Source organism: Neodiprion lecontei, chromosome 5 (assembly GCF_021901455.1).
Source record: "Neodiprion lecontei isolate iyNeoLeco1 chromosome 5, iyNeoLeco1.1, whole genome shotgun sequence".
Classification (NCBI taxonomy): domain Eukaryota; kingdom Metazoa; phylum Arthropoda; class Insecta; order Hymenoptera; family Diprionidae; genus Neodiprion; species Neodiprion lecontei.
In genome coordinates this window covers 36419593-36434957 of record NC_060264.1, presented here as the reverse complement: position 1 = coordinate 36434957, position 15365 = coordinate 36419593, and the positions used below count along the sequence as shown (strand labels likewise).

General features: G+C 38.6%; 2 protein-coding genes across 6 annotated transcripts; one reads left to right on the top strand and one right to left on the bottom strand.

Moving 5' to 3' along the window:
- Window positions 1-325: 325 nt before the first annotated feature.
- Window positions 326-9177, bottom strand: LOC107222685 (transketolase-like protein 2). 3 transcript variants are annotated; one of them, XM_046742261.1, is made up of 9 exons: window positions 8838-9177; window positions 5963-6193; window positions 4596-4741; window positions 4292-4481; window positions 2561-2795; window positions 2329-2472; window positions 2025-2198; window positions 1691-1906; window positions 326-1566 (listed from the first exon to the last, which is right to left on the bottom strand). In XM_046742261.1, exons 2-9 carry the CDS (start codon window positions 6052-6054, stop codon window positions 895-897), a joined length of 1869 nt encoding a protein of 622 aa, XP_046598217.1. In that variant the 5' UTR covers window positions 6055-6193; window positions 8838-9177; the 3' UTR covers window positions 326-894. The 3 variants fall into 3 exon arrangements, with proteins under 3 accessions (XP_046598217.1, XP_015517633.1, XP_015517631.1); XM_015662147.2 differs by lacking the exon at window positions 8838-9177 and adding an exon at window positions 6314-6395; XM_015662145.2 differs by lacking the exon at window positions 5963-6193.
- Window positions 9178-10769: 1592 nt separating this feature from the next.
- On the top strand, window positions 10770-15094 carry LOC107222681 (heat shock factor 2-binding protein). 3 transcript variants are annotated; one of them, XM_046742272.1, is made up of 7 exons: window positions 10770-10958; window positions 11076-11262; window positions 11601-11705; window positions 11822-12084; window positions 12608-12948; window positions 13077-13162; window positions 13291-14330. In XM_046742272.1, exons 2-7 carry the CDS (start codon window positions 11218-11220, stop codon window positions 13312-13314), a joined length of 864 nt encoding a protein of 287 aa, XP_046598228.1. In that variant the 5' UTR covers window positions 10770-10958; window positions 11076-11217; the 3' UTR covers window positions 13315-14330. The 3 variants fall into 3 exon arrangements, with proteins under 3 accessions (XP_046598228.1, XP_046598230.1, XP_046598229.1); XM_046742274.1 differs by lacking the exons at window positions 13077-13162; window positions 13291-14330 and adding an exon at window positions 14358-15094; XM_046742273.1 differs by lacking the exon at window positions 13077-13162 and having other exon boundaries at window positions 13291-14329.
- The last annotated feature ends 271 nt before the right edge of the window (window positions 15095-15365 follow it).

The window sequence follows — 15365 nt, the reverse complement described above, 5'->3', positions numbered from 1 at the left end:
CTATTCTAAATATTATTAAAAACAAACTTACTCCTTGAAGCGATTCATAAAGTACTGATTAGTTCTTTCCATTATAATTCAATGAAAACCAAGTATTTTTCGATCCAGATACTGTTCGTCCCTAAAATTTAAGGCCAATCAGCAGGCGTGACTACTATAAACGCCCTGTGTTAGCGAAAATTTGGTCCAAGCCTTGACTGAAATGCCATGAGCTTGAAACTTTTGAAAGTCGATTTGCTCACATTGCATTAAAAAACAATCACGCGGTAAAGATCGCAGACCTTCCAAATTGAGAGCGCGACAAATTAAAAACGAAAAACGTTAATGATCTTTGAACACTTTATTTCCTTTTTACATACGCTCTGTGGTTGAAAAACAGGTCGGTGGTTAAAGAAACAGGGAGGGGAATTACAAACAAGTTTATAAAAATAACCTACCATTCAAGTTGTGCATCCAATAACAACTATTTCTAGTAAACTACTGTGTTGGTTATTATTGCTGGAACGTTTGTTTTATACATAGAGTAAATTTTTGGAATAATTGGCAATGTTGAAAAATTTAAGAAAATTATTGCACGACGGAATGGCGTTCAGACTCGGGGATATTTGCACTTTATTGTTAGATTTATAATACGAAACATGCGCTGTATGCATCTCGAAATAGTTGAGCAGACTGATGCTGAATATCGTTGCTAAAACACTTTCTGTATTTAAAAGTTAGCATTGGTCTGAATTTGTCTTCAGGCTCTGCAAATCAGAGTTTTGATTTAGCGAATCCCCTTACCGAGCTTCAAAATTATTCAGTTCTGAAAGTAGTTGAAAGAAAGAAGACATTCTTCTGTTAGCGCAAAGACTTCTCTTCGCACTGCAAGTTCTCAGCGTTAGGAATAGATATTCAGAGTTTCAGTATTTCATGAACAGCCGTAACAATGCTTCGACTGCTGATACCATACGCATCGAGCAGAACAGCTGTTGGACCAGAGCGAGGCACAACTGGTACGGCAAGCTTTTTCACAATTATATCTCGCACACCAGCAACGGCCGAGAGTACTGCATCGCCCAAACCACCCTCTGGATAATGATCTTCAACAGTAATAATCCTACCGCCAGTTTCACGAGCATTTTTTATTATCCCGGCAGCATCAATTGGTTTTATTGTGAACGGATCCATGACACGCACGTTGATTCCACTCTTGGCAAGTTCATCGGCAGCTAGTATAGCTTCAACTAGCGTAACCGCGGCACCAATAATCAGCACTTGATCTTTGCTTGAAGTTTTGATAACCTGAGCTTTGCCAATTGCTAGTGCCTTGTCGTTCTTATAAATGACAGGTGTTTCTGGACGCGAAGTTCGGATGAAACAGATTCCTTTCGTGTTCGCGGCCAATTCTACGGCACGTTCCGTTGAAACGGCATCAGATGGGTAGAAAATAGTAGCTCCAGGTATCGCCCGGAACATGGCCAAGTCTTCTAGGCCCATCTGCGAAGGTCCATCCTCACCGATTGAACAGCCGGCGTGGGAGCCAACAAAGTTCAGGTTGGTTTGCGATATAGCACCCATACGAATCTGCAATAAATAACATTACACGAAAAACGTATAAATTACAATATCTCATGTTCAATCAACGTGTTACGCTACAGATTCCTGATAATCAGTTAGGTAGAATTCATTCACTAGAATAAGAGCTCACTTGATCATAGGCACGCGTGAAGAAGGTAGCAAACGTCGACACAAAGGCAACAGTACGATCACGGCAAGCCATGCCAATTCCTACTCCAACCAAGTTCTGTTCAGCAATAAAACACTCTATGTATCTCGACGGATCGACCGTCCTGATTTTATCTGAAAAGGTTGATGTCCTCATGTCACCATCCAGAGCAACCACACGGGAATTGTTGGCTGCAATCTGCATGAAAAAGTATTGGTTCAATAATAACGTTGCTACTAATAAAAACATGAAGGTACGTTATGAGAATACTACAACTTTTATCACAGAGTAAGTGATGTAATTGCGATATATCTACCTTGGCAAGGCCATTTCCGTAAGCAAGACGTGTCGCAATCTTTTCACCTAATTTATAGTTAGGTGGTGAGCTCAATTTTATATTACTAATGTCGACGATTGGTGCATCTGCGACGAGGGGTTTTTGCGGATGCAGAGCGAGTGGACCAGGATTTTTCAATAATGAAGTTAGATGCTAGAACAGGACACCAGTAATCAACATAGTATATTATAAGATAGTATACATAAAGAAATGTGGAAACCCGTGGATGGGTTTCGACAATTTTGAATTCCTTAAAAAAAAAAAAACAGTAATCTTTTCATACCTGAATGACGGTATCACCGTTGGCTCCCAGAGCTTTTCCATGCCAATTGAGTTCATCTTCAATGTTGGGAAAGTTTCGACCTTTAAATGTCTTTGCCAAGATTGCAGTTGGACGGCCTTGAGTATTTTGTGCTTCATGGAATGCCTGTGAAATGAAAGAAGACAGGGTATTTTTTAGGATCTGCAAGAAAAGACTATTCACCACAAAGAGCAATAGGAAATTGTGTTAGTACTTTAGCTAGTTCCTCGACGTCGTGGCCATCGACTACCAGAGCGTTGAACCCAAAAGCTTCTAAACGCACACGATAAACCTCCATGTTATGCTCAAGGGAAGTAGCTTGTGTTTGACCCAAACGGTTTATATCAAATATTACACAAAGATTGTCTAGCCCATAGTAAGAAGCAAAATGAAGTGCCTCCCAAATCGATCCTTCAGCAGATTCACCATCTCCAACTAGGACGTACACCCTTTAAAGTGTAAGTATAATTATAAGATAGATGTATAGACTAGCTACTATGCACAATGTGTATATATTAAACAGATCTTGGTTGCTTCAGTGACTAACAAGTAAACTGATAATCCAACTCTGCAGATAACAAAGCTGTCCAGCAGAAAAATCAATCGAGCTCAGTCTATTTTTAATGTTGCTACAATTTGTTTTATATAACACAAGTATGGATTACATGTCTTTTGTTGCCTGTGGTTCACATTCAAAGTAATCGTTTTAGCAACGATACAATTGTGAGTACTTTTATGTCCTATTACTGAAAAAACTCTTTATTTACTCCCCAATAAAAAAAAATTTTCAACTATACTTTGTTTTATATAAAGTGTCGTATGCACTCCAGTGGCAGTCTTTTCCACCTTACGCATTTGCAATATTCGTCTTAGGCTTACACACAGGCATGCTTACAATTCGTAATCCAAACTTACACTCGGCGTAAAACAAACCTACTTTGCCTCCTTAATGCACAATTTATTATTCCTTTGGTGTCTTTTCAATTTTTTATGTTTTGTGCATAAAAGTATACAAGAAAATACTTTAGGTTAGAAAAAATGTGATTGAATCGAAATACCCATTTATTGATGCAGGATTACATCAGCATTAACATTCTCTATTGGTCATTTCTCAATGCTAAATTATGAAAACACGTGGAGATATTCAACTCAATAAACTTGGGTATACAGAATCTGTGAGCCTAAGGATGCAACAGTATTCTATAATTAGTAAAATAGCAGGTAATTTAGGAAATTGTTGCACCCTTGAATCGAGTACTGGTGTATTAATCTCTTACACTACACTCTATAACGCTAAATATATGTTTTCAATAAATGATTTTTAATATTGGTAATAATTAACACCAGTTATTGAATAAGCATACCTAACGAGTAAAGTGGACCTTCAGTTTGGTTACACTTGTCTCCTTAGGTACATAACGGTAATCTTATCAGAAAAATTCTTGTTTTCCACTTTGTGAGCAATGTTCCCATAATCACATGGGTCTATGAAATCATTATAATCGATTTTTTTCAGGTAAGAATGAATTGAACATAGAAATGATAACAACTGCAATATTTCATTAACTATGAATAAGATAACGTAGACCATGTATCTTGGAGAAGGCTATGCAGCTTAGGAAAAATGCGCTTCCCAAACCAACAAACCTCAGCGCAGTAAATTAAACTTCTTCAACCAAGTAGATAGATTTACTAAGAAAAAATCATTCGCTTTGATGTTCTAAATTCTTCAGAGATCATTCAACAAAATTACAAAAGATCTTATTAAAAAATGAGGTTCTTTACTGAGAGTGTGTTGCAAAACTTTAGAAATCTTGCAACGTATTCAACTAAGAAATGTAGGGCATCTAGCGTCAATAATATATCAAATTCTCTAAATTTTGCCTGATTTCCAAGCTCAACTGATACTGTATAAAAGTGTCACTCGGTTAGTTGGAAAAGTTACCTGTAGCTAGACTTGTCGAAATTCTTGCCAACGTAAGCCATGCCAGCAGCGACAGACAGCCCTTGTCCAAGAGACCCAGTTCCAACGTCAATAAAGTTCAATCTAGGAGTCGGATGTCCTTCTAGGTCATTGTTGAATTTTCGGAGATTCAAAAGTTCACTTGTAGGAAATAAACCTGCCTCTGCCCAAGCTGTGAATTATCACAATCGTTATTGACACGTACATAGATACATTTTTGAAACTCTTACCTACCGTAATTTAGTAACATTCCCAATTGGGATTTTGATAATTTGCAATCACTTACCGGCGTATAAAATCGGTGCAGCATGCCCTTTGCTTAAAACGAATCTATCGTTGTTCACATCACGAGGAGCAGAGACCTTGTAGCGCATTGTGTGAAAGAAAAGGACAGACATGATCTCTGCCATAGATGAGCATGATGTTGGATGTCTATAGTAGGATTACAAAGAATCTTGGGTAAATTTGAAGATTTTTGCAAATACAAATCAAAATCGTCAGAGCTTATAAGATACAGTTTAATTTAAAGGTTGGTGCCTAGTTGAAATATAAGGTGGCTTGCTATTTGATTAGGGCACTTCAGTGCGATGTCAGACGCACGACTCCAATCAAAACAGTGAAGGAGAAGCCAGGAAATACCAACGCAATTTTGTTGTATTTGCTAAATAAATTTTAGCCTGATCTTATATTGATGATAAAAGATGCGTCTGTGTAATAGCTTTGGCCAGATAATTGAAAAAAAACATGAGCGCAGTTAACACGTGGTAGAAGTGGAACCTTCAGAAACTAGACTGCAAGAGAATGAGGAGCATGCAGTATCAGAAATGGAATAATTGATTGTTTCATCGATAGGTGTTTCATTTCGTTACATCGATAATAGTTTCATTTTATTTCATCGAGTTTCAAATCACTACCACGCTGAAGAAGTTTTCACCAGTGGCACTAAAGAAGTTTTCACTTCAAAAATTCACTCTTTCTGTAATACATTTTAAAAATTAGCAACTTACAAATATTTTTTTCGAATGATCAAAAGATAATTTGCAAATTCTGGCAAGGCAACGACATGGATTCATCCTCTAACTTCAAAATGAGTTTAAGAAACCCGAAGAAAATTATTTTGAAAATTTAGTCAACAAGGAGGGAAATACAAAGCATTTTGGTTAAAAAAAATTATTTATTTGGATACTAATTTTGTACGAAAAATTCGAGACAATCGAACGTTTGGCATGGACGGAGTTTCCAGTGTCGTGTGAAGGTTCACTATGTAGATCGAATAGACACTTCATAATTTTTAATGCATACATGGTATGAGGAAACTTTTTCGATTTTGCATATGATTTATAAAGACTCATTTTCAGAATAATAATGATAAGTCAAGCCTCAGGACCAAGAGCCTTGGACTGTGAACATTGGCCTCACGATCAGTTGTAGAATATTAGGGGGAAATGGAATAATTGACTACGATTGTAACGCTAGGTGAAGATGAACCAAAGGTTAAGAGTGGACCATGTTCTAACTACAGAATGACTAATGGCTAAACTACCCTGGGACGCTAGGATTATACCACGTACGCAAAAACTGCGTTAGCCCGGTAAGGTTGGGTTAGGTTAGGTTAGGTTTTTCGATGGGCAGGTAATTTTTACAGATAGATACCCGCTTTTTGATGCCTGCGTTGCTGTGACCGAATGAATCCTGAGCCAGTTGGCCACATCGTAGAGCTTTTGCGTATCAATTTCTTTCACCATTTTCAATTAACTTTAGAATTAATCGGCTAACTCCACGGTTGTCCGCTGACCCTCTAACTGCAGTGTTCAATGCGTAGTCGCAAGCTGAAGCATCGGCGGCGACGAGCTTCGCTTATATCGCCGGCTTGCTATCTCGACCCTTGACCGTAGATGCAAAAAAAAAACAGTACCCAAATGGAAGAGATGGTTAAACGACGCCACCTATTTTTACACGCAATAAGTTACATAATCGTCACGATAATAGTGTAATAAATATTACGGAAGTCGTTGAGTTGAATCACAGTCTAGGCCCTCTAGGTTGAAGCAGCTAGATTTTCACGAGCAGCAAAATGCTGCTGCAATATTTTGCTGCCTCATAGTTCTTGAACAATAGGAATAATGCCAATTAAATGGGTGACACTCACTCAGCACTCACCAGGTAACGTTACCCTCCGCTATTTTATTACCATTCCCTTTCACCATAAACTCGGCGCAAAATATTCCGGCAACAGGATGCTGCCGGGAAAAATCGAGCCGTAAGCAAAATGCAGAAGCTGTAGCGGAATTGTGTTAACGCTGCCGCATTCTGCTTAAATGGGTGGCCTATGGCTTGTAGCATTCTGTGAGCGTCGACCTTGAAGGCCTTGAAGGCCTTAAAAGCATGAGCAGTAGCTCCATTTTTTATGATTCTGCATTGTACTAATTATGCCATTCTAATAAACGATTCTTCAAATAAACGATAAATCTTAGAACTGGGCGCTTCAAAGAGGGAAATGAGAAAAACGATTATTGAATTTTACACATCACATCCTCGGTTATTTCGATTATAACTATATGCGCTTATGCATATACTGATAATCAAGCTAAGCCGGGTCATCGTGCAGAACAAAGGCCAAGAGTTTATCCGGTGAAATATAGAATTTCGTATTAGCTGTTACTGTAGCAAATCGAGATTATCCTGCGAAATTTACGATATAGTTGTTACCCTGCAAATATTTGCAACCAGCGGAGGAATGAGTTATATGTATACGAGACGAATATTCAATTGGAATCGATTTCTGAAAATCTCTCCAAGTCGTTCCGGAATATCAAACTAGAACCTTCTACGGTAAACACATTAACAGTTTTTTAAGACTTAATTCCACCCGGATATGGCCAAACGTTTCACCGATAGCCGACACGCGTAAACGATAACGTTTTATTTGCAACGTTAACTGGGTTAAATGTTTGCCTGAATCAACTACGCGTTTTGAGTTATGAGTTATTTAGGGAACTAATGCTTGAGGAATGAGTTTTAGGGAACGAATATTCAATTTGAATCGTTTTCTCAGAATCCCTCCAAGTTGTTCCGAAATATAAAACTAGAACTTTCCAGGGTAAATACATTAACGGTTTTATTACGAATAATGTTGATGTTAATACGCAATTCCACCTGGAATTGACCCTATGTTTAACCAATAGAGGACACACGTGAACGGTAACTTTTTATTTGCAATAATAACTTTTTTTCTGAATAGGTATTGATAACGCATTTTCCTCCCAATATTTGTATGGATTATTTCGTAAAATCGCGACGATTGTGCTTTTTTGAAATTAACTGAAAAGTTTTATTTTCCGTCACTTTAGTGAAAATATAAGTCTTGGTTTTTGCAAATAATAAGTTTTTATTAATTTATACATATCTTATCGAACAGGGATGTAGGAATTGGTCTATTGTACGATCCGTCAGCTAGACCAAATAATCTGTGAAATGGTTCTAGATTAAAATCTGAATTTTCCAGGGTGTACTCAAGATAAGACTCGGGAACCTCTCCTTTCTGACCAAATTCAACTTCAATACTCTGCTGAAAAAATCCGACAGAGATCCGATAGTCTGTGTCGGATTTTTTAAGCACGGTAGGTTCACTACGGCTACTAGGTGTAACCTAGTTTTGGGTTGAATTTGGACGGAAGTTAAAAAAAATGTAAAAGCTATGGTTTTCCACATCAAAATATTCAAGGTGATTCCGAATTCTTTCTGTTTCATTCACCGAGATTAATGGCAACACCGTCTCCTTCAAATCCTACAGTTGTCTAAAACATTTTGCCATGAAGTTCATCGTTATTGACACATTTTACTATTGCGCTGAAAATGGGACACCCTATATAGAAATAATATTGGCATAAATTCCCGCCTCGATGGATCACGTGTTTCGTGACAATGCGTAAAAACTTGCTGTGATAATCTGATAAGGTTTGTGATAATATTTTACTGCTATGACATGGCACGCTGATTTAATCAAGACTTATATTGTATGTATTCGTACATACGTAATGTGATTCTACACACGGAAGTATTCGCAACCGCTTTTGGCTCTAATGTATCAGAGAAATTAGCTTATAGCTGATGTTCAATTATCCAACCGGGTTGCTAGTAGTTGGTCTCTGAGCGAATAAATGTTCGTCTATAATAGAAGGTGACCAATCACATGCGCCCGGCAGCGGCTAGCTGCAATCACTGGTGAATAAAAATCATCTTATGTCGTAACAGCAGCAGGTCTGCTTTGCACAGCCAATAACTTCCTAGAATCGCCGGAAGCCACCAATACGGTTTCTGTGGCCGCTATATATCGGTCGCATAGACGAATTTGCCCCACGGTAAAAATAATAAAGCAAATCATCAGACCCATGCCGTGAACGAACTGCTGTTCGTATTGCAGTGGTCGGATAGTGGCTACCAATGCTTGACCCACAAATAGCGTGGTCGATTTTAGCCAATTATTCACAGGTTCTCCAATTTGATAAGCAAACTATATGTTACGTACCCGCTTTTAGTTATCTGGGTCGCCCGAACCGAATGAATTCTTAGCTTCGTGGCGATATCCTTCAGTTCTTGGATCGTTTTTGACTCCGGCTTATGATAGCTTGCCATTGTTCGTTCAGATTTCACTGGATGAGTTTAAAGTATGCTAACGAGCCGATAAATGAAACTGACTTTGAAGAAAACCTTCATCCAACTATATGCAACTTGCTACGGCACAATTCTACTGATCAACACCCAAAAGCAGCGGTACTCGGGAGGGAAGAGCCTCGGCCTTGAGACAATCGGTTGAGCGGGATAGAAGCGACCGCATGGACTTTGTCCATGATTGTTCAACTGCGAAAGGTTACCTCGACTGGGCCTCGTGCTGGACGTTATCGCTTTTTAAAATAAAATGGTGATACCAGGAAGTAAGAGAGTAGAAGACGAGACTGCAGCCTGCGTGCCGGCAAAATGTGCGCCCGATACTGGCTCCCACTAAAATAACTCTACATGGGAAGGGCACCGCGTACGTTTGACCGTATAGCCGACCATACTGAGAGAGATAGCAACTATTAGGCAGATAGTGACTTTACCTTTTTCTAATTTATTGGGCGCGCCAAAAAATACAGAAGCTTGAATAATTTAAACAGTGGATGATTAATCAAATATCGTAAAATCAAATTCATGAAATAACGCATGTATTTTCACATAGAAATGCTCTATTGTATATTAACCGTATGAAATTATGATGAAACAGTATAAATATTTAATTCTTAGAAATAGCGCAAATTTGCATTCTTTCCGTTCGAAATTTGCCACATGGGACATAGACAATAGGCATACACGAAATGGAACTCCAAAACTCCGTACGTATGTTCATGGGGTGTGTTCCGAAATATACTTTTAGTATTGCCGGCTGTGACGTCACGCAGTCATCTGCGAACAGCGTTCCGTTTTTACTTCGAGTTGCCAGTCACAGTAAAATCCGAACGCTACTTTAACGGACGTAAGAAATATATACGTCCGTGGCTACTTTGCAACGCCACCGAGGACGCGGCCATCTCTCAAGTACTGCAACCACTGATCTGTATCACAAATTTCGTGACGTCACTGACTGGCGGCAGTAGGCTGTGGCGCGATTTCGGAACGCGGTTGCCAGTATTTACAGTACTGCAAGTATATTTCGGGAAACGCCCATAATTTTATCCTAAACCTAATATATAGGATCATGGCGACAAATTTTGTCAATTCGCCCCATTTCAGTTCGGTTTCCTTGTGTAGGCTCCAATGGGTTCTAAGCGTTCTAAGCTCATTCCAAAGTGAACTCTGGTGGCTGTGTATGGAACTATATTACATGCCACCAGAGGTCTGCCACCAGTACCCCAGCACCAAGGTCTGTAGATAAACGAGCGGTCAAAGGAAGGTCTTAGGAAAATTCTTCATGCAAAGGACTTCCCTTGTCTGCTCGTGTATCTACGCACCTTGCCCAGCACTGTGCCAGAGTGTGTTTGGCTCGCGAAGTAATACTTTTGGTGGTTTGGCTGTGACGACTGCGCGAGCTTGAGGGCAAGCGACGAAAGTCAAAACAGAACGCAATCGGCCGTTGACCACGTGACGTCACACTCGGCAGTACTGGCAGTACATTTCAGCACGTATCCGGGAATATGTGAAATCAACTATTTGTATGCATGGTATTAAGAGGAATATCTTAGATTCTTTACATTGATCAGTTAATTCTCTACGTGAGTCTTTATCGAGAGTACATTCCAAAATTAGCTCTCAGTACCGTCAACAATCTGTATCTCTTTTTCGCTATCGAGTTCGTGGGTAGCTCTGCCTCTGTCCTAGGGATTTTTTATCGCTACTAGCCAAAGAGTATGTGAAATATAGAAATACTTCAGTGCTGCCAGCTAATTTAAAAACGCACCCGCAGCATGGATGTAAGCAAGTAAGCATGGCCAATAGTGTAAACATGGCCAGTAGCCCGTGTTTGTCAGAGTCTGTAAGGAATTCGTAGAAGCTTGTAGCAACTTTGCAAAATCTCGTATCGGTGTATAGTGAATTAACCTTAATGCCTCAAATAGGAGATAGTCTTTGTAAGCCCGAGGTTATGGAAGAACAGGAACAATTCTTATTTACATATGTACGTAGTTGACACAATTACACATTACCTTGTGACAGATATGTCGGAAGGAAATATTTTGTCGGCTTTCTCTACGCAATTGTGTTAATAACGTAGTTGCATTGTTAATACTTGAAGGACGAAATCGGCACCGTTCTGAGAACGGTCGGACGTAATTTGAATAACTTTACGGTGGATTGTTCGGCGAGTACGACCATGGCTGATTCATACCCTGGAGAAAATGGGGCAGAAGTGACGTCTCGAACTCTCGGTTTGAAAGATGATGTTACTGCAATGTTTGGACCTCAGGCTGTATTCAAGAAAGGTATTTTATAGTCTTCGAGCAATTTGATTAATCAACTTGTGAGCTTGTCGTTTCTCTCCGCTCTTTTTCCTTAGGAGTGGATAGCTATGACAATGTAGAACCTCTGTACAACGAACTATACAAACGGTGGCTCGAGCAACGGGACCAATTGGAGCAAGCACAGGAAGAGATTATCAGACTGAGGAATCAAGTAATTGATTCCAGGTTGAGTTACCAGCATTGAAGAAGAGTCTAGGATTGATTAATCTGACGACAGTGATGAGAAAAAAAGCCTGTGCAACCATTCATGGTGATATATGACTGTTTTAAGGTTACATCTCCGGTTACACCTGTTCTAGGTAATGCATCAAAGTACATTTTGTGCCAGCCTTGGAGCTGTGCTAGGAAATTTGGTATGGCATGCGTCCCGCTTTCCTCATGTTGTAGAATTATGGCTATCTAAGGTGAGTACTGCTTCATACTTCTTGGAAAAAAAAACGGAAGCGCTGTAACTCCATAAAATTGTACATGACATAATTATCAGCGATGCTTAAGATTAGTTATAATCGTAAGTCGCTAGTTTCAGGCAAAACTTGGGGAGTTCTTGTGCATTGTAAATGGAACCTTTGTTTCCTTTATAAACACGTATGGTTCTGTATTTCCCTCTGAGAACAGCGATGAGTTTCAATTTGTAAAGGGTCTTTGTGGTATCGTGACAAATCTATCGGCAAGCCCTGGAGGTCGTCAGTTTTTGGTTACACATCCAAATGGAAAAAATTTGCTGCAGAAGATGGTAAAACTGATGCCTGTGGTACCGTTACCTACGGGCAACTCGTTAGCAAGGTAGATTATGATTATTGCAGGGCATAGTATGGTGAGCACAAAAAAAATTTCATTATTCCATCCGTATCTGCCTTGGATACCTTTCTTTTTTCACACATGTCTTTTTGACAGTTTTCATACTGATGCTAGGTAATTAATATCAAGAAATTGACGATGAAACGTTCGATACTGGTCAATTCTTTATCATACTTCTTTCAAGCATTTAGGTCATCGCTATGAGAGCTTACAGTTACTTTATGCACGCTAACACAAAACAAATTAGACTGCATAGAATTATTCTATACTATAAATTTTGTATAGTTAATGGTATAGTGGTAAACCGGAAATGTGGTATACTTAGTATAATGTTTGTATAAACTGATTTCCTACAGTATAATTTTTCTGCGGACTATCTTATGTGGTATAATTTTGTGTAGTATCGAGCGTGTAGTAACAGTGCACTCTCACGGTGATGCTGTCAGTATGAATTTTTCTGAACATTTTTGTTCATGCTATTTCAATCTAATATTTTATATCCATCTAGATTGATCTTGATGCTTTTGTACAATGTCAGTATAAATAAATCAGGCCTGCAATATTTGATAGAACTTCGTATCTGTCAAATACTTGGCCCATACCTCAGTGATTCAATTTCGGCTGAACTGAAGCACCTCTCCTTGCGACTACTGCAATCTATTACCTTCGAGCTTAGAGATGAATTGACCATTGATGATATTCTTACGAAAGTCACTGTAACAAGAATTCAAGAACTTGTAAAAACAGAAACGGAAATAGTTTCATCAATTGCCAAAGAGGTCATTTTAAATCTCAAAAACTGCCAATCTTCTCTTATCTATGACGGACGTTTTTGTCAAGATCGACTCGGTAAGACTAATTTTTTAAGATTGAATCAATATCAAAACAATTTAATCTAATGTATAAATTCTTGCTGCTTGGTTATTCGAATTTTTTTTTGCAAAATATTCATTGCTCCCGCTGAATTTTCTGTACAGGAACAAGTCACTCACATCCACTAGGCGTTAAAAGAGAATCATTTTCAAAATTTTCAAAGTTTTTTGTGGCTACTACCAAAAACCAAGTACGCGAAGTACTTTTAAGATATTTTCGCATTTGCGAATTTCACGTGAGAGCAATCAATTGTCCATTGACAGAAGAATTTAAAGACGGTTACCCGCGAGCAACTTTTTTATCACTGGTACTTTGCAGATAAGCGGACCTGGGGCCGTATAAAACCGTATCAGCGATCCGGTAGCTTTTTCATTTACGGAAGCCGTTCAATACGCAAACCCATAAGACAGACAAAACCTCATTAGGGTTACCGTCTTTAACAGTTTTCAGTCAACGTATTGTCCCTGTCGGGCTACCAGCATCAATGTTTGAGGCTATAAAGATTCTTAGAATTCTTAGAAAGAGGGATCTGCACATGTTATCTAGTGGAAGATCAGTTTATGACTAATTAAAATAACTACGAATTGTAATTTCAATTGTACAAATAGGAAAGTAACATAACTTGATTCAGAGACTGAACTAAAGTTAACTAAAATATTTAAGATTAATGTGAATAATGAAAAATTTGATAAAAATTTACCAACATTGAGATACACTATGTCAGGCGCGTATCATACAAGTAGAGACAGGTAAATCTTAAAGGCCAAGGCCCGCTGTTGCGGAACAGCGCGGATTCACGCGACACTGAACGGTGTCGCACGGTACGGAACTTTTAATGTAACACAGTAATAAGACCGTTAGGCGCAAAACGATATAGTCCATTCCGTTATAACTCACATGCATGAGACCAAAGATTTCTCGCGATTACTATCCGCAGCGGATCCCAATAATCGAAGATAAATCCGTGAATCAATCCTTTTCTGAAGATTTCGGTTTGAAATTGATAAAAAAAAAAAAAAAAATGTATATCATGCCAGGTTCAATTCCTATTGATTCCTATCAATCTGAAATGTTCAAAAACAGGATTCACCGATTTATCATCGATTATTGCGATCAGCTGTGAATAGTAATCGTCAAAAACCTGGTCTCATACAAGTGCGAGTTATAGTGGAATTATATCGTTTTACGCCTAACGGTCTCATTACTGCATTACACTAAAACTTCCATACCGTGCGGCGCCGTTCCGTTCCGAGCGGATCCGCGATGTTCTGCAACGATGGGCGTTGGATTTAATACTACTCATGTTGTCACTCACCAGTATATGTTTTTGAACTCGTATCGTTAGAGAAAACTGATTACAAGTACAATCATTCGTTTGTTTTTAGGATGCAATATATCATCTAGCAGATACTAAACGGTATACCGATAGTACTCTGCGCCACAATACAGAGGGTGCCTATTGGACATGAACAGCTGTTGTACTATACCAGGAATATCTACCATCCTTGATTCTTTAATGGTTCCAAACAAATTATGAAAATGTAAACGTATTCTGGAACAAATGAAGTGGATTTTCGTCGTGTTTTGGTCCCTTTACCAAGTGAATTGAGTTAGACTTATCCCAGAGTGCTTTTACTTTGATCTTCAAGCTCTGGGTAACTTGGCTTGTGTTTAAATAACGAAAAATTTCTTATAAATGAAAATAGCAAGAGGTACTGCTTAAAATATGAAGAAACATTTCTTATAAATTAGGATAACAAAAGGCACTGCACCAATGATAATAGAAATCGCAATTTCTACTCCAATGACACGTAGTAAAGAACCCGTGTGAAGGTAGTTTTAAACGTTATTTTTTTTCAACACAAGACAAAATTTTCAGTACTCTGCTTAGTATATTGCCATGTTCTTTTTCACTTTTGCAATGATCCACATGTAAACTTCACCAAACCTCAGGGTCAAAGTATTTGCACATGATATTCTTACATAGAGTAATTCAACGAAATAGGAACATTAGTCACTGAAACAATACGAAAATAGCATTATAAACCCATTTAAGGACAATTGGTTTTCCTATTCTGTGATTTGGAGAACTACGTTTTGAAAATACAACTGATAGTCCATTGGTTTGTTTAGCTTAAATAATTCAATGCAAAACATGAGTGAAGTGTTGTCATAGACTTATAGGCATAATCTTCACCATCATATAGTGAGCTTTTCATATTAATTTTAATATAGATATACACCAGTTGGGAAAATCGCCGTTGCACAAGTGCGTTCTAATGTTGCTATAGGCTGAATTTTCACGGACAGCAAAATGCTGCGACAGCAAGTAGCTTGACCCTGTGAAAGCCAAAATGTGTCGCCAGCGCACTCATCTCTGTAATACGGCCGCG

What these genes read in the sequence shown, in the direction of transcription:
- LOC107222685 (XM_015662145.2), bottom strand. Translation starts at nt 8,944, where the DNA reads ATGGCAAGCTATCATAAGCCGGAGTCAAAAACGATCCAAGAACTGAAG. An exon ending in ACGTCGAGGAACTAGCTAAA is followed by an intron (nt 2,473 to 2,560) that starts GTACTAACACAA and finishes TTCATTTCACAG; the next exon opens with GCATTCCATGAAGCACAAAA. An exon ending in ACGGAAATGGCCTTGCCAAG is followed by an intron (nt 1,907 to 2,024) that starts GTAGATATATCG and finishes TTTTTCATGCAG; the next exon opens with ATTGCAGCCAACAATTCCCG.
- LOC107222681 (XM_046742272.1), top strand. Translation starts at nt 11,218, where the DNA reads ATGATGTTACTGCAATGTTTGGACCTCAGGCTGTATTCAAGAAAG. An exon ending in TCAGGCTGTATTCAAGAAAG is followed by an intron (nt 11,263 to 11,600) that starts GTATTTTATAGT and finishes CACCTGTTCTAG; the next exon opens with GTAATGCATCAAAGTACATT. An exon ending in TTTTTGTCAAGATCGACTCG is followed by an intron (nt 12,949 to 13,076) that starts GTAAGACTAATT and finishes TTTTCTGTACAG; the next exon opens with GAACAAGTCACTCACATCCA.